At 38.9% G+C, this 24,898-nt stretch overlaps 1 protein-coding gene across 3 annotated transcripts in view; it reads left to right on the top strand.

The window, feature by feature from the left end:
- Positions 1–24,898, top strand: part of TAFA2 (TAFA chemokine like family member 2) — a 509,650-nt gene that overhangs the window by 423,027 nt on the left and 61,725 nt on the right. For all 3 annotated transcript variants that reach the window (XM_046010603.1, XM_046010601.1, XM_046010604.1), the window contains exons 3-4: positions 23,056–23,208; positions 24,325–24,449. In XM_046010603.1, the coding sequence (XP_045866559.1) occupies positions 23,056–23,208; positions 24,325–24,449 (278 nt within the window). The remainder of the gene's footprint in view (positions 1–23,055; positions 23,209–24,324; positions 24,450–24,898) is intronic.

Raw genomic sequence — 24,898 nt, 5'->3', positions numbered from 1 at the left:
AGTCAATCGGAGAAAGACAACTATCATATGATCTCCCTGATATGAGGAAGTGGAGATGTAACATGGGGCGTTAGGGGGGTAAGAGAAGAATAAATGAAACAAGATGGGATTGGGAGGGAGACAAACCATACGTGACTCTTAATCTCACAGAACAAACTGAGGGCTTCTGAGAGTAGGGGGGGTGGGGTTATGGACATTGGGGAGGGTATGTGCTATGGTGAGTGCTGTGAAGTGTGTAAACCTGGCGATTCACATACCTGTACCCCTGGGGATAAAAATACATTATATGTTTATAAAAAAATAAAAAATTATTAAAAAAAAGAGTCAGAAAGTGAAATTTAAAAAGCAAAGATCAAATCAAATAATTAAAAACGACAGAATTTAAGACTAAACATGTAAAGCTTCCCTTTTTTGCAACGTAAATTTGAAATACAATTTTTTGTAAAAAGGAGGAGATACTGCAAGACATAATGAACCTCCCACTTAGTTTAATTAGAGTTAGTGATATACTCATACCTAACTTTGTTCCTTTGATGACACAAAGTTCTTGAACACTCCAAACTTTCATCTCTAGCATATCCTCTCTCCCTGTACTAGACTGTAAGAAATTCTCTCCATAAATTCTGTTCCCAGACTGTGGTTTGGAACCGCTTCCATGAAGGTTAACATTGTGGTAGTGAAACTCGGCAGTTAAAATCTGAAGCTAGAGAGGGTTCTGATCTGAGACACTGTGAGGACCAGAGATGAGTCATGCCTCATCCCCTTCTGAGGAGGCTTCTTGGCTTCTTTTCTAGCTCTCAATATCCTTGGCAGTTCTTTGTTATGCTGATCAGTCTTTGCGTAAGAAAAAGAACTTCTGAGACCTTCTCTTGTCACCTAAGCTTCATGACTTCAAGTGGGAGGCAGTTTCTGCTAAGCATTGGATGCTTGTGTCCTCCCCTCCTTCCACCTGCAAATTCATATACTGAAGCTCCTAGTCCCCAGTGTGGTGGTATTAGGTGATGGGGCCTTTGGGAGGTGTTAGATCATGAATTCAGCACCCTGATGAATGGGATCAGTGCTCCTATTATAAGAGACATGAGACAGAGGACCTCTCTCAGCCATGTGAGGACAGAGTGAGAAGTGAGCTGTCTAAAAAGAGGGAAATGAACTCTTACCAGATGCCAGACCTGCCTCTAGAAGTGCGAGAAGTAATTGTTGCTTAGATCAGCTAGTCTATTATTTTCCTGCTATAGGACACCAAAGTAAGACATCCTCCTGGGGCTCCTACTCAATATCCTTTTCCCTCCCCACTACCTTATCTTTCTCTATTGGGTGTGCTTATTTCCAGACTATCTAAGAGAATTAAATTATGACCTTTCCTTCTCCTATTTTCCCTCTCTTTTCTAGAGAAAGACTCAGTCTCACAGGAGAAAGCAAACAAACCTGGTTTCATAAAGGAGCCATACTGTTTGTATGTCTCTGACTTTCATTTAGTTTTCCACTTCTATGTGATCTGAAGTTGATTGTCTTGGGTCATTTGAGTAAATTTACCAGTATATTAATCTCCTCTGACTAAATGAACTGTTAATACAAGCCTTGAAATGGAATATTAAACTATATAAATATGTAAAGGACATGCTTCTTTCCCTCCTTAATGGCACTGAGTTTTCTCTAGAAAATATAAATATAGGGTGTTGAATTCTGCAGTTTTAAAATGAGGTCTTGTTCATTTTGTCTTGGGACTGAAGCCCCAGTGAGGTAGATTTAAAAGGATTTGAAATACTAGCCACTAGTTTAAAGAGCAGATCCTCCTGACAACTTCCCCTTTCTGAAGTCATTTTCTGTTAATGAATTATGCAATATCATGTCTGTGATAAGGAAGTGAAGAACAACATTGTTGATTTCCTGTCTGGCATATGCTTTAGTGTTCATTAATTTTAGTTCAGTAGATGTTTATTGAACACCTACTCTGTGCCAAATTCAAGAAATCTCCATCTTAGAGGAAGTGAATTCTTACAATACACTTTGCTATCTGTCTGAGCACATGGGTGGGACAGAAGAGGAGTTGTCACAAGTTCTTAATTTTATTACAGAAACAAACTTGATTCTGTCATGTATAATTAGACATGTGAAATCAGCCTATTCACATGAACTTGACTTAATCAAAATAGGGAGGCACTATTCGACAATCTTCTGTAAAATGAATACTAATTTCGTTATTCCTTACAATATCCCTTTCTGGCTTTGTTTCCACATTTCTGATTGATCTTTTGTGGGCTCCAAGTGCTTCAGACTGCCTTGCCTGGGGCTGTCCATCAGGTAGTTAATGATCTGTAAGGAGTATTTTATGTAAGTATTTTTCAAACAACTATTGACCCCTTGATGTAGAATTATATTGAAAACTAAATATGTAAAGTATTTTGACATAAATTCTTCAAAAATAAATGTTTTCCTCAAGCTTTAAGATTAAATTCTTAAACTTCCTAGAAAAAAATCGTATGTCAGCTGTGCTCTTCATTGTGAGAAAATGAAAGAACTCTTTGGAATGTTCCTAGGGGAAGCAGGTTTCAAGCCTTTGCTAAATATCTTAAATAAATAGGAAATAAATTTACTTCATGTAAGCTCATAAATATTGCACCACATACAATGGCAACTTAAGTCAAAGCTTATTCTAAAGAGTTTCTGAATTACAGAGGAGCTTGAAACCTGATTAAATAAAAAAGGATGGAGAAATCTTTGCAAGCTTTTTTTTTTTTTTTTTTTTTTAATGCCTAGAATTAAAGCTTATACCTTTGAGCTCAAATATTTACATGGAAATGTAGACATTTTTAGCAATCATTTACACCACTATGTATAACACACAATTGCTCTTGGTCTCAAATTCCCTGTTTCCTAAGGGATATCCCACCCAGTTCAAGAGGTAGGAGAAAAAAAAAAAAAAAATCCAAACGCACAGAAGAATTTCATGAGCTTTACTGGTTGGTGAATGGCATGAAATCTCAAATTTCCATTTTTACTTCTTTTATTAGCAACTATACCTATGCAAAAGTAAAAATTGCCAGTCTTACTGACTTTTAATTGTAATTAATTAATTGTAGTTATTTATAGCTCAATTATTTTTTGATTGTTGGTTATTTAGCATAATCTAAGATTTTTGGGGGGTAGCAATATATAATTGTGTTACAATATTTTTTCTAAAAGTTGTATTAAAGACTTGAAAATACACATTTGTGGTTTCTTTCTTATATTTGTATCACTGGGGGCTTTTAATTTTATTTTTTTCACAGTAACAATATATAGAATGGAGGGGAATTGTTAATTCTTGCTTTGCCTGAAGCTAGGAGGCGCGCCTGCGTGCATGCTCACACAGACACAGACACACACTAATTTGACCCATGCCCTAGAAAGAAAAGCAGAAAAACAATGTCAGATTTCAATACAGTGATATTCTAAAATCTAAGCTACTTTTCAAGAAGTCAGAAGTATTTAATAAAACAAACCCTGAACATCTTCATTAATCAAGCTAAGTGTGGCTGCTGTGTTTGCAGCTGCAGGACAAAAATACCTCAGCCCCCAACTTCTTTTTATCCTAACCCAGTTGGAGGTAGATGAGGCAGACTCTAGGCAAAGCTGTAAATCCTGTGAAATGTATTTGCCCTCATTTTTCTGCCTTTTTTCCTTCTCTGCACGCCCCCCCCCCCCCATCTTCCTTGTCTTTCTATTCTTCTCAGGCTTCCTGCTCCTCAATCCAAACAGGAAAGACTCTCATAATGACCCATTTACACCTGTTGACTGGCTGATTACACCACTACTAAAATGCCTTCACATTGAAGCATTACCTCAACCGACCTTTTATCTCTGATTGTAGGAGAGGCTGATTCCTTGTTAGAAAAATTTTGTTTTCATTTGCGAACTGGTAAAGAGATTATTTTTGGAGTAAGATAAGAGGAAGCCCTTTGGAGCTCCTGAAATCACTGTTGTCGTAGTCAAGCAGATTTAATTTACAGTTTATGATGTTTTCAGTTGTCCAAGCAGATGCTCTACATTAAGCCCCGTAGAGGAAAAATTGCAGTGGACACTTGGTAAAAAAGGCAACGAAGACTTTATTCAAGACTATGGCAAAGGGTGGAAAGACTGAATACTGAAATAAAAGACAGGAGGATTTTTAAACACTGGGGTGAATTAGTGGAGAAGTATTAGAGGACATTGTGGGGAGATTGGTCAGTGTGATTGCCTGCGGTCACCTGTGTTGGCTCATTGGTGAAGATCAAAGTTAGGCTCCTACCCTCTCAGAGAGACTGGGAGACAGAGGCTCTATCTTACTTGATGATTACATTTCAAAGAGGGGATGGCTCCAGAGTCCATGAGGAAGATATTCTTGGGTTGTTAAACGGCAAGAGTCTGGGAGAAGATTTGTATCTCAAAGGGGGCAGAGAAAGAATCTACAATCCTGTGTTTTCTAAAATAAGTGCTGTAAGAAAAGGGAGGTCAGAGGCATATAGTTTGGGCAAAGCCTGTCTCAAGTTTAGTCAAGCTGAGGAGAACGTTAAGTCTGTCTTGGTCATCACTCTCCACACTCTTCCCCTTTCGGACCCCACCTCCAAGATGTCTAGCGCACCGAAGAACCTTGTGAAGTGTCTGGTTCTTACTGAATTTGACTGAAGTTGACCTGATAACCCTGCATTTTTAGCTTCTTCTCTTTGGGATACATATCCTGCCCTAGCAGAGGTGGGCCTGTTGGCATTTATCCTACCTCAGAACCTTGTGCGCCTTCTTTCCTGATTTTAATCTCTGCCATCTGTTCCATATGCCCTCTGGCTTGGAATCACATACATTCTGTTCTGGGATACTTGACATTGTTTTCAATTGCATTTAATGATTTGACATATTGTAACTTTCTGCATTTGATGTCCTCAAACACACCTCTGAGCACAGTGGTATTTATACTTCTGGTTATAAGGTTTTGCCTCAAATCAACATAATATTGGTCTGCATTCCCTTCATTAATAGAGATGTTGCCATATTGGGGATTAATATCTATAGTCACAAAATAAAGGAAAATGAGACCTGAGAGATGCAGAGCAAGAGGAAATCACTTGTGTTGTATCTGGGAAGCATCAAGCCCAGCAGATACATTATAGGCTTTTATACATTATAAAATGTATGTTTTATATACATTATATACATTATACGCTTTTCAGAGAAAGCGTGTGGCTGGTTTTTCAGAATGCAAGACCCCTATGTCATGTAGGAAAACCTGTTCCATACCAATTGATTTTAGTCTCTCCTAGGATTTTAGTCTCCCCCTTATCCCCAGTGGGAGAGTTCATAGGACATAAAGATGCACAGCAGCACATTTTCAAAAGCTTGAGTATATAGCCTAGAATAAGATCGTAGTTAACAAGGGCAGGCTTCGGCAGAACAGTTCAGGGTGAACGTTGGCAGTGATTTTATGTTCCAGGTTTTATGTTCCAGTTTGCATCCAGACAGCTTCAGGTAACACCTATTATTCCAACATAATCATTAATAGCAAATCCATTTACTTTCAGAGGGGTCCTGATTTGGATAATAAATTATATGGTCACTTAAGCTTCATCGCTCTGAGGGCTGATCCCTTCTGAGGGTCCTCTGCCAATGTGCAGTGAAGGTGTGCCTCCTTATTCAGTCTAGCTTTCAGATGTGCTGTTGGATTAAATTATCTCATTCTGTGTGTGTCTGTCACACACATACACACATACCCCCACATGTGCACACCGCTACTCCAAGGGAAAAATGTGCTTGTTCGACTGACTATCTTTTAAGCATAATTTAAGAAGAAAAATGTTATCTTAAATACAACATGATATGTAAAGGTCCCTGTTCACTGTGAACACAGAGCTTTACATTAAGATGCAAGGCACAGTTTATTCTCCAGTGGGGTTCCCTGCATTGTGTTCTCCATAAACAGAGATGTAGTGGTGACCTTTTATTACAGAAAAATTGGCCAAAGCTTTGAAAACATGACTCCCCCCACCTCTTTTTAACTGATCACATTTTAAAGCCAGTTATCTTCTCCCATCAGTTTCTGTAAGCAAAGGGTAACTGGTAAGATGATTTATTTTCCTTTCTTGGTCAATAGCAAATTCCCAGAGCAGATAGGGCATGGATGGTGATACAGGAGGGTTATTCTTCTAGTTACAAGTGCACTTTGGTATTCACATTTCCCAAAAGTAGGAACTGAAACTTAGAGCAGTTACCTAATTGGTTCCACACACAGCTAAGAAGCAAGAGGACTGGAGCTCAAATCCAGCTTGATCTAATTCCACAGCCTGCGTCCTGAACCAGTTCCCTCCCTATACCACTATTCACAATCATGGCTTGTTTAATGTTTATCTTCTCCAGGAGGGCAGATACCTTGACTTCCCTATGTTCAGCATACCACAGGTCTTTGATAAATACATGAACGATTGAAGTCCTGCATGAGAAGGAGAGGAAGTAAGAATGAAAGCTGGAGTCACAGGGCAGTGTTGAATGTGAAAGACAAGGTCAAGGATGGCTTCAAGTGTCAGTGTAGGTTCACAAGGCATCAGGAGGATACTCACTAAGACCCTGGGTGAGAATCAGTTCAGCACTGGGGGATGGATGTAATGAGGTAATAAGGTTCAATAATGGGGGTTTGGTGATAGAACAGTTTGACAGTTTTTCTGAATAGTTTCCTTGCCCCTTAGAGACCATGCAGGGCAGTGGTCAAGGTATGAGCTTCAAATTCAGTTAAACCTAAGGTTGAGCCCTTTGAAGTATATCCTCAAGTCCAGTAGAGAGGTACCTATTTCACATTCAGGATCCCATTTCATCCTCACAACAGTTTCATGAGGTGTAGATACTGCCATTCCTTTTTTATGACGGAGTCACCTGAGACTTTGGAGTGAAATAACTTGAGCAAAATCATGCACAATAAGTCAGTTTTCCAGTTTGGGTCTGTCTGACCCTAGAGAATGAGCTCTCTCCATCGTCTTTTTCCTCAGGGGGATCTTCAAGAAAATGTTGTAACCCCTGAGGTAAGAATTTACCACCAATGCCAGTGTCCCATTCAATCCTACTTCTCCAAACATCGTTAAGCAAAATGTCATTTCTTATCCGTAGCAAACATTTACAGAATACTGACTGTGGCCAGATGCTGTTGCAAATGTTTTAGATATATTAATTAATTAAATCCTTAAAACAGTGCTGTGAGGCAGGCACTATGATTTTGCCTTATTCTACAGACGAGGAAACTGAGATGAGATCACAGAACTTGTCAAAGGTTTTGCAGGAAGTAGACAGCAGAGCCTGAACTTGAATCCTAATAGTCTAGAATTTGTGTTTTCAACTATTATGCAACTATCTGTAACCTACTGACTCTTAAAAGAAGGCAACTTGCTGAGGACTACATCCTTAACTTAGCTACACCTAAAGCCATTGCCACCTATTGTACCTCTCATCCTGATGACTGTTCTCACAAGGATGATAAGAGTCTCTGGATTAGTAATAGCAGTGATGGTAAGAACAGCCGGTAATCACTGAGCACTGGCTCCTGCTGGACCCATGCTGCTCTTACTGATGTAATCTTCCCAACAATAATGTGAAGTAGGATTCTTATTCTCGGTTTGCAGATGAGGAAACTGAAGCTTGAATGTTAATTTGCTCAGTCACACAGCCAGTCACAGCTGTGTAGAAGCTGGCATCTGTTGGGCTTTCCCCATGAAACCACCAGAGGCTCTGCTGCCTCCCACAGAGGGCTGCTTTAGCTTCTGATTCATTAATTGGTTTTGCTGGGGTAGGGGGTGGCCAGAAGGGCGTGTTGCTGTATATGCTCACTTCGCCCTCAGGAGTAAAAGGCCAAATTACCAAAAGAATAAAAGAACAGCAGAGACACTTTCACGAAAATAAACTCCTGGCATGCCACTTGGTCAGTATCCACTTAGTGCTACATTTCGCACTATATCTTAGAGGCTTTCCCCCCCCCAAATCTTTGTAAAGCTACACTTCAACACACCTGAGGACTGGATGCTTATAATCATGGCCAAGATTAAGCTTGAAGAGTTAAATGATATTTAGAAGATGTGGTTTACAAAAGCAAGATAAGTATTTTACAACATTCTATATTGGAAATATTTCAATATAGCGTTCTGGATGGTATATGTTCTATGGTTAAATATACACCTACGTAAACAAAACAGTTGGGTTTGGGATGATATATGTGCTATGGTTAAATGTATACCTATGGAAACAAAATGCAAATATGCACCTTTCTGTGCTGTTATCAAGGATGTACATAAAATTACATAAATTTAAAACCACAGGTAACTTGGAGACATGTAGTCTAGATCAGGAACCTGAGTGAGGCCAATACTGCTGACTTCACTTGTCGATTTTCAGGCATCTTGCAAAATGCAAATGAAGCATCAACTTCTTTACAAATTATTTATTACTCTTCTTTATAAATTATTTCCTGCATGCCCCTCTCTGGGTGGAGCTGACTTTTTTATTTAAAAAAGTACATTCCGTGGCTCTTTTCATCATGGCCTCTTTTATCACTTTGTTTCCTCTTTGCATACATGGTGCCCTCCTCTACAGCCTTCTAAGCTCCCTGAAAGCAGGAAGGGTTTTTCCTTTGGTTTTATATTCTGGGGAGACAATGCAATGCCTGGCACTGAGTCAGCGCTGGAAGAAGCTTCAGTGTGTGAATGAGTCGGCAGAGCTCTCTTGGTTCGTTAGTAATGGAGCACAAATGAAGGTGTAGATATTCCAGCACATCCACCAGCGATCCTCTTATTATACTTTGTGACTTCTCTATTCTAATTTGTGTTTTGCATCATTAATGCATTCTCAAGTCGTTTTTTAAGAGGACATTTTTCGGAAGCTATCAACAACAACAAAAAGCTTAATTGATGGGACAGTGTAAAATCCTTATCCAGTGAAGGGGTAGTATGGTACGTAATTTCTCAAAGAGTTACTAGCATCTTCTAAAAACAAAAAGAAAGTCTCGCCTAGTCTTCCATAATGATTTCACTGAAGATTTATATCCTTTTGATCTAGAATGACACTCAGAACCTGGATGCTCCATATTGAAATTGCTGAAGTGTAGAAGAAAGATAATATAAATTTGCTTTTCATGTCAATCACTGGGAACAAAGCAAATCTTCCAAGTGTGAGAAAGATATTGTTGGAAGGCAAAGATTTTGTTCATTATTGAACAATACTGATTTCTTCTGTCTGTGGGTGTCTTGCTGGCTTTAAAGAGTACCCCAGATAGAGAAAACCTCTTAGGATACAGTAGGGAATGGAATTATGAATCTGTAAAATTAGATATAGGAAACAGTAAAGGTTATCCTTGTCTTAGGGGATAATCATCTCCTAAAATTAAATGACTTTAGTCCCTCTATCCCTCTAATTTGTATGTGGCACACCAGAGAATACATTTTTAGAGAGGAAAAAATACTTAGAGATCCTTCGAATTTTGCAGTTGAGGAAACTAAATTCCAAATAAGTAAAGTGGTTTTTCGAAGAACTGTCCTGACCAATTTGGGACTAAAACCAAGGTCTTCTGGTGGCAGGGTACAATGTCCTACTACTCAGATGAATAAGCTTTCATTGACTATGTTGGAAGTTTCTTCTATTATGTACAAATGCTACTGGCTGAGATACTTTTTAGGTGACATCACACTTTCTTTACTACATGATATTACACCTTCTGTCATATATGGCTAGCTTCCTTATTTTGTAGATGATAAATTGTGACTTAGGGAGATTAACCGATTTACCAAAGATTAAATAGTTCATGGTAGTACTATAATAGAAGTTAAGGCTTTCCACCTTCCTAATCCAGGGCTCATTGGCTGTATCTCTTCTCCTGAAACCCGACTTGGCTCTCCTGTATAACAAATTAAGCACATAAACACACACAGCCACAAAATAGCAAGGTCAAATGTTTTTACAATTTCTAATAAGTTCATCTAAGCCTGGACTTGGAAAAATGATTAAATTTACTGTTTTTCCCCCCCTCTTTTGAGAACCCTTATAGTAAACCATTTATTTATTCATTTATTCATCAAGCATATTGATTTTTCTATTATGGCTCTCAAACTGTGCCTCAAGCTGGGGATTCAGAGATGAATAATCATGAATTTGGGTCTCACAATTTAGTAGAGGGAAACAGAGATATAAAAAGTAAATAGAGAAAACTGTTACAGGTATTGCAGAATAAGTAAGAAAATGTTAATCAGAGGACAGAGTGGTTCAGACTACCTGAGCGTTGATTAACAGATTCATAGAGTAAGTGTTGTGATGTTCTGAATTTGAAGGATGGGGAAGATGTTTCCTGGAGGTAAACAGTGGGCTGGGATTGAAGAGTGACAGGTAGCCTAAGCAAAGATATAATCAGATTCTAAATATAGGATCTTAGTGGGGTGTGCCACTAGAGTGCCTGGGAAATTGAGGCTGGAAATGTCAGAAATGGGCCAATGAAAGGATGCTTGTGGTTTGCCAAGAGTATGAATTTATCCTACAAAAAATGAAGAGCCAGAGACTTGTTTACACCCTGGGCTTAATTCTAGGAAGATGTACCATAGTAGAATGCATATGTTTATGTGTGTGTAAGGGAAGATGCTAGCAAATAGGGATACCAGTTCAGGCCCCTTGTGGTTATGCAAGGAGAAGATGCTAAAGACGCTTAAGCCAAATCAGCAGAAGTGAAGTTGTGGAGGGCATGGAAATTAAGGAGGCACATGGAGGTAGAATGAGAGGAATGTGGTGAACAAGATGTGGGGTTTAGGTAATCGAAGTGACATTGAACTTAGAAATTAAGAGAGCTGAGTTCTAATTAGGGATCTTCCACTCTATAGCTGTGTGATCTGGAATCAGTGAAAATTATAGATATTTTCTAACCATCAATTTCCTTTTTGTAATGTAAAATGGCAAGGTAGGATTTTATCTCTATTATTCTTTAAGTCTCTACAGATTGATGATTTCTCTTAGATCCCTGCATTACATAAGTAGATTCAAGGGTCTAAGGAAGGTTGTCTTAGTCTCCATAATAATTATACCTACCATTTATTCTTCATCAAATATAAGCATCGTGGGGAATGTCGATTCAGTTGGTCCTCATTGCAACCCTTTATGGTAGATGATATTATAATTATCATTTTACAGGTGGGGAATTGACGTGTAGAGAGTTGAAATAATTTCTTCAGATCCTGTCTTTTTGTTCTCTCTTTATTAATCCCTTCAGCCTCCTATAACAAAATACCAGAGACTGGGTGCCTTATAACAAGAGAAATGTATTTCTCACAGTTCCAGAGGGTGGAGGTCCAAGGTCTGGGTGACAGTGTGGTACAGTGAGGGCCCTCCTTTAGGCGGCTGATTTCATGTTGTATCCTCCCACTGCAGAAGGGGTCAGCAAGCTCTCAGGGACCTCTTTTGTATCAGCAGTGAACGTAATCACCTTTCAGAGGTGCTACCTCTTAATACCATCACCTTGGGCAGTAGGTTTTTAACATTTATTTGAATTTCGTGGCAACATCACATTCAGACCATACCACTGCTCTTTTTATTCACTGTATAATTTCCCTTAAGAAGCATCTGGTCTATACCTGACTCCTTCCTAGGTCCATTAATAGGAATATTATTGCACATTCATTAATACTTGCTATTGTAACAGATATCTCTCTAAATCTCATTGACTCAACATAGCTTCTTTCTTGTGCATGTGAAGCCAGTTTGTGTCAGAGGCTGGATCTCTCTTTGATATTGTTATTCAGGGATCCAGGCTGATGGTGGCTCTTCTGGGTCACCTTTGGCACTGACGTCTGAAAGAGGAAGAGGGAGAGTGGCTGACACAGTAGGAGGTTTTCACGGGCTGGTCCTGAACAAATAGAACTCACTTCTGCCTACCTTCTATGTGTCATGTATAAGAGAGAGTAGGGGCGCCTGGGTGGCTCAGTGGGTTAAGCCTCTGCCTTCGGCTCAGGTCACAATCTCAGGTCCTGGGATCGAGCCCCGCATCAGGCTCTCTGCTCAGCAGGGAGCCTGCTTCCTCCTCTCTCTCTGCCTGCCTCTCTGCCTGCTTGTGATCTCTCTGTCAAATAAATAAATAAAATCTTTAAAAAAAAAAAAAAAAGAGTAGTCCAGTTGTATGCCCAGAAAAAAAGAAAAAGGAGGCTTGGTGAATAGTTAGGCACTCACTTTGGGAGCTGGGATTTGAGCCTCGACCATTTGGCATCAGGATCCTCACCCAAACCACTATGCTCCATTACCTTTTAGACTTGATCGCTCTCATGGAATTGGCACTAATTAAACGGTTTTGTGTATAAAGCAGGTTAACTTTAGGATGCAGGTTGACTTTATAGTGCATATTATTTCTGTGTAGTTAAGATTTGTGACTTCATATAAACTCCCTTCTCTGTTTCTCATTAAGTTTAGCGACTTAATGAAGTTAATTTAGGTTACTTTGAAGCAGTTCAAAATCTTTTACTTTGACTCTCCTTTTTTGATAGGTCTAATGTACTGTACCCATTATAATGCAACTTAATCATTCCAGAAATTCACAGAATTTTAGGATTGACGGAACTTGGAACGCTAATGCTAAAACTAGTCTGATTTCTTCATTTTGCAGAAGAGGAAAGATACCCAAAGACCTTAATGACCTACTCCATAGTACACTCTTCAGGCTCAGAGAACTATGCAGGAGAGCCCAAATACCCCATCTTTCTTTTTACCGCTTTTTCCACTCAACATGTGATTTTCCTCAAGAAGCACTTGGGCTGCACTGCCCTCCCTTTAAGGGACACTTACAGGAATCTGATTAATCATAAAAGAACAGCATGACTCTTACAGTTTATAGAACTGGGGATGTTCTGATTCTTCACATTTTTCCTGTATATGTCATTTGGAATTAAGCAGAAAATCTGCTTTTAAACCTTTGACATTAGAAACATTTTAAAAAGCACAATGGTGATTTTCCTGTCTGAGTAATCGGAGATAGCTTTGGGGTCATCTCTGGAAATGTCACTTTTCACACTGAAGGAAATGGAGAAAGTGCGACTGTTGGGTTGTGCATTTCCTGGATCCTACTTTGACCGTAGAAATGTGTCCCCCGCTCTTAAAAATGGTGACAGAGATACTTCTGCTTGATAATTAGCTTTTGTTAATTAATAACTTTAGTTTAAAAAAGGAGAACTACTACCCTGGGCAGCACATTTTTGGGGGTCAAAGTACAGAGATCTCATCAAATTACCTTATGAAAAATGAGGTTCATTGAAACCTACTGTATAAAATATTTCAGGAATTCTGGAAAACTTCAGGAAGCCCTGAGGAAGGGCAAACACCAGGGCAGCTTATGGAACTCCCTACTGTCTTACCTCTGACATCTTTTTGTATCTGTGCTTAGTTCCTTCTTCTGTCTGCTTTCTTGGAGTCCCATCACCATGAGATATAGACCCCACTCTCCCTGAGTCACCTCACTTCTAATGCAACGTACTCCTTTCCACATGGCAATTCTGTAACTTTAGGTTCAAATTTCCAGACGGATGTATTTGATTTCTCCAGTTCCTGTTTTTGAGACAGAAATTACAAGCAGAAGTTCTGGTAGTTTATAAAGGGACCACTATTCTGTGAGACTTGACTTCTTCAACACCAGGTCTCATTTAGAAGAGGATGTTCATGATTAAGCTGAGGGGCAACGAGTCTAAAATTCTCTCAAGAGTGAATATTCTATTCTGCCTCTTTCTCTTAAAACACTGGGGGACATCATCTGGTTGAGAGCTTGCCTTTGTTAATAGAGACTTACCATTCATTATTAGGGTTATTATCTGTTAGTGACAATCTCCCCCCCCATGACTTTATTTTTTTTTTTCATATAAAATGGAGCAGTTTTAGAAAACGGGCTCTGTAAAAATATCATCAGTACTTTGCTATTTCCTCCCTGATCATTTTGACTTCATAAATTATGTGAACTTTTGAAATTTCATTGAGCTCTTTAAATAACCATTTCTTTTAATTAGATTGCTTCAGCATGAAAGTCTAAAAATGTGCCCTATTTTCTCATTCTAATGAATTAAAGTGAGAAATTAGCTGTCTCAAAAAGTTTTTGTTTCAGCACATTTTTTCCATTCAAAGTGATTTACAGCAACCTAAATCCACTAACTAGCCTGCATTTCAGATGTCTATTGGTGCATGTAGGTGATGCTTTATTTCTGCTTAGAAGGTGTAATGCAGACTCTCTGGGGAGCTAGTCAAGCTGGGTAAAACTATTAAATAGGAGTGTATGGAGACAAACAAAATTTTAGAATCAATGAGACAAATCAGAATACAAATAAGAATTGAAATCTAATGGAAAGGAAACCAAGCAGGAACAAATTCACAACTTGATGCTGAATTTACTCTTTTCTGTGTTGAAGTGTCAAATTAAATATTTTTTTACATGCATCTCATGTCAACACAATTAAGTATGTTTATAGTTTTTTTAATATGAAATCAGAACTTTTAGAAAATGTAGATAATTTTCCCTAGCAGCTATGTCTTTGTAACTTATATGTTCCATCATTGTGTATTCACTAATTACATTAATAGTAAAAAACAAAGAGAATTAATATTTAAGTAATGCTATACAATTTATTTATTTATTTTTTAAAGATATTATTTATTTATTTGACAGAGATCACAAGTAGGCAGAGAGGCAGGCAGAGAGAGAGAGAAGGAAGCAGGCTGTCTGCAGAGCAGAGAGCCCGATGCGGGGCTCGATCCCAGAACCCTGGGATCATGACCTGAGCCGAAGGCAGAGGCTTTAACCCACTGAACCACCCAGGAGCCCCTACAATTTATTTTTTTATTTTTATTTTTTTTTTAAAGATTTTATTTATTTATTTGACAGACAGAGATCACAAGTAGGCAGAGAGGCAGGCAGAGAGAGAGAAAGTGGAAGCAGGCTCCCCGCTGAGCAGAGAGCCCGATGTGGGACTCGATCTCAGGACCCTGAGACCATGACCTGAGCTGAAGGCAGAGGCTTAACCCACTGAGCCACCCAGGTGCCCTAATGCTATACAATTTAAAAGCAGTTTCATATGCTTGGCATACAGTGAATATTCAATAAATGGTAGCAACTGTCATCATCTTATACATCGTTTTCAGAGTGAATGAATGATTCATATGTACAGAATGTGATATGCATAGTTTTGTGCTCTTATTAACTTAAGGCCAGCAACCACTACTCAGGGTGAAATGATCTGCATAAATATTATTCTACTAAGTACCAATTTTTCATACCTATGCATTTATAGTTCACAGGTGATGAGTAAAATGTGATCATAGTAATACATGTATAAATATACATGGATATATGTAATTATAATTATGTGTGTGCGCATATAGTTTTAAAAGATCTGTGTAAGCATATGAACAAAATCTTATTTAATTAAGACTTTTCCCTCTGTAGAAGTTCCTTTCAGTCGGTGAAAAAGCAGTTGAAAACAACAAATGTTTTGGCTAAGATGCCTTCCAGGCAGAATATACCACAATAACTTTAGAAAACTTTCAGAAATCTTGAGACATGTTTTAAGAGGCAGTATCTGAAGGCGACATTTCTGGGGGCACTCAAGGGCTAATGATCTTATTGTTGAAATGAGACATAGGGTGGCCACAATTAGAGCTGGGTAAAATTCAGTATCCCCATTCTTTTTTAAGATTTTATTTATTTATTTGACAGATAAAGAGAGATCACAAGTAGGCAGAGAGTCAGGCAGAGAGAGAGGATGAAGCAGGCTCCCTGCTGAGCAGAGAACCCGATGCGGGGCTCAATCTCAGGACCCTGAGATCATGACCTGAACCAAAGGCAGTGGCTTAATCCACTGAGCCACTCAGGCGCCCCTCGGTATCCCCGTTTTTTATAAGAATTAAACCTCTGTGTCTCTCCCGTCCTTTCACAAAAATGTAGGAGGCAACCCTTGGTGTTCATGCATCACATCCAGGCAATGACATAGAAGACAAGAAAGTGGTTTTTGTTCGTTTGTTAATGACTTGGGAATTGTGACATGAAGAAAATTGTTTGTTTGCTCTTTTTTCATTTAGATCTTCTCCAGGGTTTTTTTTTTTTTTTTTTTTTTTGCATCATTTTAATATGATGCTAACTGTCTATGAAGCCTATTCTGTTAATCTGGAAAGCCCTAATATTTGATTAGTTTAGTTTATCATGAGCTCTGTCTGAATCTGTATAGAGAATTGCAGTAACTGCTGGAATTTCCTACAGTCTCATTAACCTTTTAAAGGAAAACCACAGAAATTAGTTTTACCTTCTTAAATTGCTTGTTTACCATTTATTAAACACATACCATATGCTGAACAGTTTACATGAAAAATTAGTCTTTGTCTACAAGAATCTGGTTATCCTAAGAAGTTAAGATATGTAGACAAGTAAGAATGCTCTACGTATGTACACATATGCCTTGCTCAGGTGAACTACATTCTGCTAGAAGGTTCAGTTCTCTGTTTTGAGATATCTTGTTTCACTTGGCATATATTAAAACATACTGAAGTCAATATTCTTCCTATCCATGCCTTCAAACTCTTTGAGGGTAATATTACCCATCCATCTACTTACCTATCATCTGTTCTATTTTAAAAAGGTTAATTATCCCTCTCTCGTTCCTCCACAAAAAAGCTTTACAACTTCAGTTTTTTTTTATTTTATAATGATTTTATTTATTTATTTATTTTTTTTTTTTCATTTTCGCTTCCATTTTTCCATTTTATTTATTTTTTCAGCGTAACAGTATTCATTCTTTTTGCACAACACCCAGTGCTCCATGCAAAACGTGCCCTCCCCATTACCCACCACCTGTTCCCCCAACCTCCCACCCTTGACCCTTCAAAACCCTCAGGTTGCCCCAACCTCCCACCCCTGACCCTTCAAAACCCTCAGGTTGTTTTTCAGAGTCCATAGTCTCTTATGGTTCGCCTCCCCTCCCCAATGTCCATAGCCCGCTCCCCCTCTCCCACAATTCCGGACTTCAAGCTCTATTACAAAGCTGTCATCATCAAGACAGCATGGTACTGGCACAAAAACAGACACATAGATCAGTGGAACAGAATAGAGAGCCCAGAAATCGACCCTCAACTCTATGGTCAACTAATCTTCGACAAAGCAGGAAAGAATGTCCAATGGAAAAAAGACAGCCTCTTCAATAAATGGTGCTGGGAAAATTGGACAGCCACATGCAGAAAAATGAAATTGGACCACTTCCTTACACCACACACGAAAATAGATTCCAAATGGATGAAGGACCTCAATGTGAGAAAGGAATCCATCAAAATCCTTGAGGAGAATGCAGGCAGCAACCTCTTCGACCTCAGCCGTAGCAACATCTTCCTAGGAACAACGGCAAAGGCAAGGGAAGCAAGGGCAAAAATGAACTATTGGGATTTCATCAAGATCAAAAGCTTTTGCACAGCAAAGGAAACAGTTAACAAAACCAAAAGACAACTGACAGAATGGGAGAAGATATTTGCAAACGACATATCAGATAAAGGGCTAGTATCCAAAATCTATAAGGAACTTACAACTTCAGTTTTAATAAGAACAGAGGCTGAGATTTTTTTTTTTTTTTTACGAAGTCCCATTTTTCACCAGGAATTCTACCTGTACGCCTGTACATTTTCTCCTCTTTCTTCAATGAAGGGAAAGGTCAAGGCAACAAAGCCTGTGTCTGTCAGGCTTGCTCTTCCTGGTCAGCTTTACTATTAATCTGTTCACATTTAGTGTCATGTGCTCTGAAGGGGAGGACATGTCTGTCAGTTTTCCCCGTGCAGCTCCTACTTTACCCTGCTCTTCCTTTTACCTTACGGGCATCATTCTTACCTCCTTTCTCCTCAAACAAGAAAGCATACTTTCTTCATAAGAGTCCTCACAAACCAAACTTAGCCAAAGTAATTATCCAATTGTGGAATGATTCTTCAATTCTTTAAACGATATAAACATTTTCCTTTTTTTTTTTTAAAAAAAAAAGATTTTATTTGTCAGAAAGGGAAAGCACAAGCAGGGGGAGCAGCAAACAGAGGGAGAAGCAAGTTTTCTGTTGAGCAAGGGGGCCCTGTGGGGCTCGATCCTGAGATCATGACCCAAGCCCAAGGCAGGTGCTTAACCAACTGAGCCACTCACATGTCCTAAACATTTTCTCCAAACATTTTCTTTAAATATTCATTGTGCATTGACTCACACAAGCTAGAATGATATATTTTGAGAAATCATGCTTCACTGGCTTATCTTCTACTTAATGCATTTGGGAAAAATATATCCTACTAAACAAGCTAGGAAGCACTAGAAAGTATTACTATGTCATCAGGTGAGCTAAGTTTTGAAACAGTAACAAGAACCACCTCAAAATTTTAGAGGCTTATAACAGCTTAAGACTTATTTCTCATTCATAGGTCCATCTTGGTTGGTGGAAACTCTACTTCATGTCTCTTCACTTGAAGACTGAGGTTGATATAGTTTCCACTATCAAGAACATACTTAGTTGCTTGGGCTGGTTAGGGAAAATGTGGTGAATCACACACTGTCTCTTAAGCAGCCATACAAACTGATATCCTTTGCTATTGCTCATAAGTGACCTTTGTTACTTTAGCTTTCACTTCCTTGGCCAAAGCAAGTCACGTGACCACATCGAAGATGAATGGAGTGAAGAAGTACAATATTACCATGTATCCAGAAGGGAGAGAGCCTGAAATAGTTGATGAACAGCACTAATGTTTATCAATGGTTACTACAACTGCTTTATCCTTCTATACTTCTTGTCAAGAAAGGTAGAAATGAATTTTGATACTGGCATTGGCAAGGGGAAACCAGATGCAGAGTTTTCACCTGTCTATTCCTTTCCAATGTATGACAAAACCTCCTTATAGCAAGTAGTGAAATGGCCTTTGCGGGTGCTGAAACAGTGCCTCTCCTCCCAGGGGAGAGGTCAGTGGAATGTCACTGTGTTCTCCCGGGTGCTGTCATACTGTGAAAGAGAACAGAACTCTCGCCACCTCAGGCTGTCCCCGGAGCTGTCTCACCTAAGTGCTGGGCTGAACAGCATCAATATCTCAAGAAGCCTTAGTAATCTCGTCTTCAGCCTGGATTCTCTCCAAAGATTAGTAGGACTGACCTCATGACCTACAGCTTTCTTTCCCTAAATCACTATCAGAATTCCAAGTATCCCCAATAATCGTCAAAGAGATGTTCATCTCCACTCTGCTCTGAAATCCCACGTCTTTTTCCATCCTCTGCTGTTTAGTGTGTTCCAGCCAACTCCCTGCAGGTGATCCTACTACTCCTTCCCAGGAAATTTACTTTGCCTCTTTCTGAGAGAACTGTTTGATATCTGCTTTTTTCTTTTCAGTCATCTCTCATATTTCATAGAAAAAATAGGTGAAATCAGATAAGAAACTGCCTCATCTCCTCACCACCTAATCCATTCACACCTACCTGCCTCTGTAGCTACACATCCCCCCTTTACTCTTGTTAAAATGGATTATTTCCACATCAGTTTATTGTCAACCCCCCAAGTGCCCTGAATCTCAATTCCTTTTTCCTTCTCAAGAACATTCTTTTGTAATTACCTATTTTCTTTCCTATATTGTGCATTTCTCTACCAGATCATTCCAGCAAGCAAGCACACCGTTATGGCATTCATTAAAAAAGATTCCCTTGACACCATGCTTCATTCTGGCTATTGCTTGCTTCCTTCTTCCCTTAACAGAAAAGCTTCTTGGAGGAAATTTGTATAATTGTACAGTTTTACATCCCATTCTCCAAGAAACTTACTTTAATCATGCTTTTATTTTCATCACACCACTGAAATGATTTTTATTGCGATCAAATGCTAACAATAGCTAACACAGAGGGCCTACTATGAGGCAGGCAGGGCTCTAAGTACTTGAGGCCTATTAAATCATTTCATCCTCAAACCAACCCTGTAAAGATGGTGCTATTAATATCCCCCTTTTAGAAAGGAAAAAAAAAAAATGCTACTCAGAGATACTAAATAACTTGCCCAAGGTCACACAGCTGTTAGGAGTAGTTCAGATTTGAATCCACCTACTCTGGTTTTAAAGGCTATGCTCTTAATTAGTACATTGTCTTACTTTTTTAATGGACAGTGACTTCTCTTTGTTTATTGAACCTTTCAGCAGCACTCCCCACAGCTGATGGATCTCCCCTTCTTGAAAGATTTTGTTTTTTGGTTTTCCATGCTTTCATCCCATGTTCTCGTTGTATTTCCTCATGTGCTGCTCCTTGCTGGTCTCTGTTGCTGGCTCCCCATATCAGACTGAGGTTTGAAGGGACTGTTTCCCTTCTACTCTTCTGGCAGCCTTTCAAGGTTATTTGGTTCAGTCTTTGATGACCTATCAGCCTGGATTTCTTCAGTGTGTATCTGCACCCAAAGCCTCTTCCCTAAGCTCCATTTCATAAATGTTGCTGCCCGATTTATATCACTACTTGGGTGCCTTTTAATAGTCTCAAATTTAACACTGACAGCACAGAACTACAGGTATTTTAACCCAACCCAGCTTTTGCCAAACTCCCTATTCCCAGGCCTTTTCTATCTGCCAGAACCACCACCACCACACACACAGAAAGTTCATGTATAAATAACATACAATGTGATATTAGTTTCAGGTATGCAATATAATGAATCAACAGTTCTACCCATTAATCAGTGGTCATCATGATCAATGTGTTTTTCACCTTTTTTATCCAGCCCCCATCTACCTCCCCTTTGGCAAACATCAGTTTGCAGAACCACCCACTTCTAATTGCTCAGGACAATCTGAGGAGTGACCCCAATTCCTCCTTCCCACAGAGCTCATGTTCAGGCTAATAGCAAGTCAAACCAGCTCTACAGAGGACTGTTCCTAATCTGCTGCTTCTCCCCAGCTCTGCTGTTGTTAGTATAGCCTCAATCATCCTTTGTCCCCTAGGCTCTTGCAGCCTTCATGACTGGTCTTCCTCCTCTCCCTCCTCTTCTTCAACCCATTCTTTAAAGGCAGTCTGAGCAAATTTCTAAAGCATTTAATGAGGTTTCGTATCTACCCAGAGTATTTCCCTTGTGACATGAGTAAAATCCAGTTTCTTTATTATAGCCTTCTAGTCCCTACTCCACATTTCTGAACACAGTTCCCTAGATCTCAGAATTATTCAACCACACTGTTGCCACACTGATGACTGATGCTGTCCCAGGAACACACCACACATTTCCCCATTTCAGTTCCCTGTCATTTGCTGCTCCTTCTCTTTGGAATACTCTTCCTTTCTTAGATTCTCATAATGGATGCTTCCCTCTCATCTCTCAGGTCATCATTCAGATTACCTCACAGAGATCCTCTCTGGCACTCATAAGAGTACACTCTCCTTCCCTGTTTGCTTAGTCTCTCTTTACTGCAGTTCCTTCCAGAAGCTTAAAAATCTAGTTTTGTCTTAATCATTCACAAGGGTTTATAATTTATTTTCTACACAGGAGTATGACCTCTCTGAAGGCAGGCTCTGTGTCCCTCCTTTTCATGGTTATATCCCCAGTACTCAGAACCATAACTGAGGTGTGGTATTGACTCAATTAAAATGTGATTAAGTACAATACAAAGAGTCAGCATAATGACTTGTACAATATAATGCAAAACACTCAATAAATTAAACCAAACTGAATCATCCTTAGCTATGAAAATATTTTCTAGAGCACAAGAGTCTGACTCTCAAGTTTTTAAACTTTCACAGAGATAGACTTGTGTTTGAATCAAACACAGAGAAATCCCCATTTGTATCTACAGTGGCAGGAAAATCTTTGCGGCATTGGAAATGGTATCTCTTTCTTGACAGTTCTTTCAAGGATCCCATGTCAAAGTCATATGTCACACCCAAGTTTCTCGGTCTTGCATGGAGGAATGGACAATGTGTGTGATTTTTTCTCTCTTACAAGATCTAAGCAAGATGTCTAACCTGTTTGCACAGTAATACTCATCCCCAAGGGGAAGATTAATATAAGTATATGATGTATTGATCTCTACAAAATGGGCCTCAATATGTTTGTATCATTAAATAATTTCAGATCTGGTTTTTATATCACATTTTTAAAAATTTCTGAAAGGATTGTGTTTCAACAGATAACTTGATTTTAAACTTATTTTTAGCATATAAAACTTCTGCTTTATTGTTCCAAAGTAGGGTTAATACTTTGAAGATGAAATGCTACCCCCACCCCAAAAGAAGAAAAAAAATAGAAGGCAACCTGGAACCCTGCCCTAACGCGATAAGTGAGGTCCACAAGTCCCAAGTACCCAACCATTCAGGAGCCTTACTGCCAGGTTAAGGGGCTGGGTGGGGGAAGCCTTGCAGCTTATTGGATGGGGGTCCTAGGCTAGATATAAATCCATCCACATTCTGGCTATGGTTGTTGGTGGAAAGATGGGAAGAAAAGATTTTTGGGGCTGAAACGGCTGGGACTTCTAGGAAAATGGCAGCAATTTCAAGAATTCCCAGTTAGTTCATTCCCAGGGAAACCGGGCAGAGGAATACTGAGGAGATGGGTTTCACCCTTTACCTCCTTGCTTCCTGAAAAGAGGTTCCCTGTCTGGCTTCTGTGCTTACCCCTAGAAGAACAACATAACCTTAACCCTCCCCCAACCCACGACTTTGAGAATAGGTCTGCTCTTTGCACCATTGCAGGGCACCTTGTCAAAGGGTTTGCCTTTCTTTGATTAACACGTTGGACAAAAAAGTCATATGCAAATAAGTATGTTTTTGATGGTGCCACACATATTGTCTCTATATTTCAGACTGTTCTTACAGCTCATTTTAATCTGGTCACTAATTGTTCCTGCTTCACCAAGCGTTTACTGACAGAAATAGTCCTTGCACATTTAGAAAAGAAATCAAATCTGCATTATGGAGTCAGCATCATTGTATTTCTAGTTTCATGCATGGGGGAATCTGTTATAGAGCTATATTTAATGTACATCTAATTATAAAGGGTGGGGGGAGAAGCCAAAGCTTTCTCAATGTTGTTGTATCTCTTATTTTTGTTTGTGCAGCTCATCATGTTAAAACGGGCACTTGCGAAGTGGTGGCACTCCACAGATGCTGTAATAAGAACAAGATAGAAGAGCGATCACAGACAGTCAAGTGCTCCTGCTTCCCCGGGCAGGTGGCAGGCACCACGCGAGCAGCTCCATCTTGTGTGGATGGTACGACTTCTTCCATTCCTCATGGTGGTCATATAGCTGGGGACTGGTTAGACCTGGAAATCCACTATAATGCTGTTGACTGTGGTCAATCCTGAGGGATCATACCATAAATCATGTGGTTGATGAGAGATTATTGATCGGGGGGAGGGGCATTCTGAAATCTAAAATCCTCTGGAAGGAGATCTAAGACCTTATGCAGTTTTATAATGAAAGGCATTCTAGGGAGGTTCCAACAAGTCCATGTGCTTCTTACTTTGATACCATCAAATACTGATTTACCAGTGAAGGGTGTGTGTGTGTATGTGTGTATGTGTGTGTGTGTGTAAATTAATTGGGAAGAGAAAATAGAGGCTTAAACAGTATGATGATGTAAACACATGGGTGGTTCCTAAGAATGAAAATATAAGCACCAAACAGATGAGTGAATTTATAGTTTGACTTAACATGAAATATTGATTTTTATGGAGATCCATCAAAATATTAATTTTTGTATTGGAGGGTTCACCTAATTACAATAGGACATACATCTTTGTATGGATCTACTTAATTACTATTACCATAAAAAATAATTTAAGTATTCCTATTAGCATGGCTCATTCCTTGTGATGATGGTTACTGCCCACAATTAAAAAAAATTACATTAACTCTAATATTCTAATTTTAGCTTACTTGTGGGAAGTATTACATTAATTCTAAAACATTGATTCTAAACTGGTAGTAGGTTCATTTTCTTATATATTTAGGTAAATCAGTGCATGTGTATGTCTACATAAGTTTCTTCCCACTGTATTAGTTTTCATGAAGCCTGTACATTCACAGGAAAATATCCTTCAATAATGTGCTTCTAATTAACAATATTATTTGTTAAGGGGCTGGAGCCCATGTTCAGTGTTCTTACCACAGTAAATGAAAATTTAAAATAAAAATTCTTTTAGTCAGAAAATCTAGAAGGATTTAGATCCTTTGGAGATAAAGAGAAGCATGCTGCAAAACCCAGTCTTAACCACTGTTGGGAAAAATCAGTGCCCTTTATTCTTCTTTAAATGTGCACCCATAGAATTAACTAGCCCAAATAGAAAACATTGAATTGATTTTTTTTTTTTTAATCTCCTGTAGCTTCAATAGTGGAACAGAAATGGTGGTGCCATATGCAGCCATGTCTTGAGGGAGAGGAATGTAAAGTTCTTCCAGATCGGAAAGGATGGAGCTGTTCCTCTGGGAATAAAGTGAAAACAACTAGGGTAAGTGGACAGCTAGCTTTGGAAAGCAAAAATGTCTCTAAATTCATAGAGTGTGGACATGCGCAATAACATTGTTAAGTGATGGTTATACAATGAAAAGTATAGTTTTCCATACTACATGCTCCTATTTTCTTCCTAATTCATTTTTTTCATAGCACATTTTAATTTTACTCAGAATAGCATCTTCTATAGATTGCCATCAACTGTCATGTTATTTAATGAATTAATGTTGTGTGTTCCCCTTCATGAGATACTGACAGTGATGAGAAACCCCCTGAAGATGCATGTTAAATGCTGAGAAGTTGACCCGAATCCCTTATTCTAACAGACAATAATTTGAATATATTCTGGGGGAAAAAAAAGAATTTATTTTATATATGACTCAATACAATTTCCCAACTAAGAGTCTTTCATTTTTATGAAAGTAATTATTTTGAATGGTTTTCTAA

This window comes from Meles meles, chromosome 7 (assembly GCF_922984935.1).
Source record: "Meles meles chromosome 7, mMelMel3.1 paternal haplotype, whole genome shotgun sequence".
Taxonomy (NCBI): Eukaryota; Metazoa; Chordata; class Mammalia; order Carnivora; family Mustelidae; genus Meles; species Meles meles.
The sequence above is the reverse complement of the archived record's forward strand: the minus strand, read 5'-3'. Positions and strand labels throughout refer to the sequence as shown.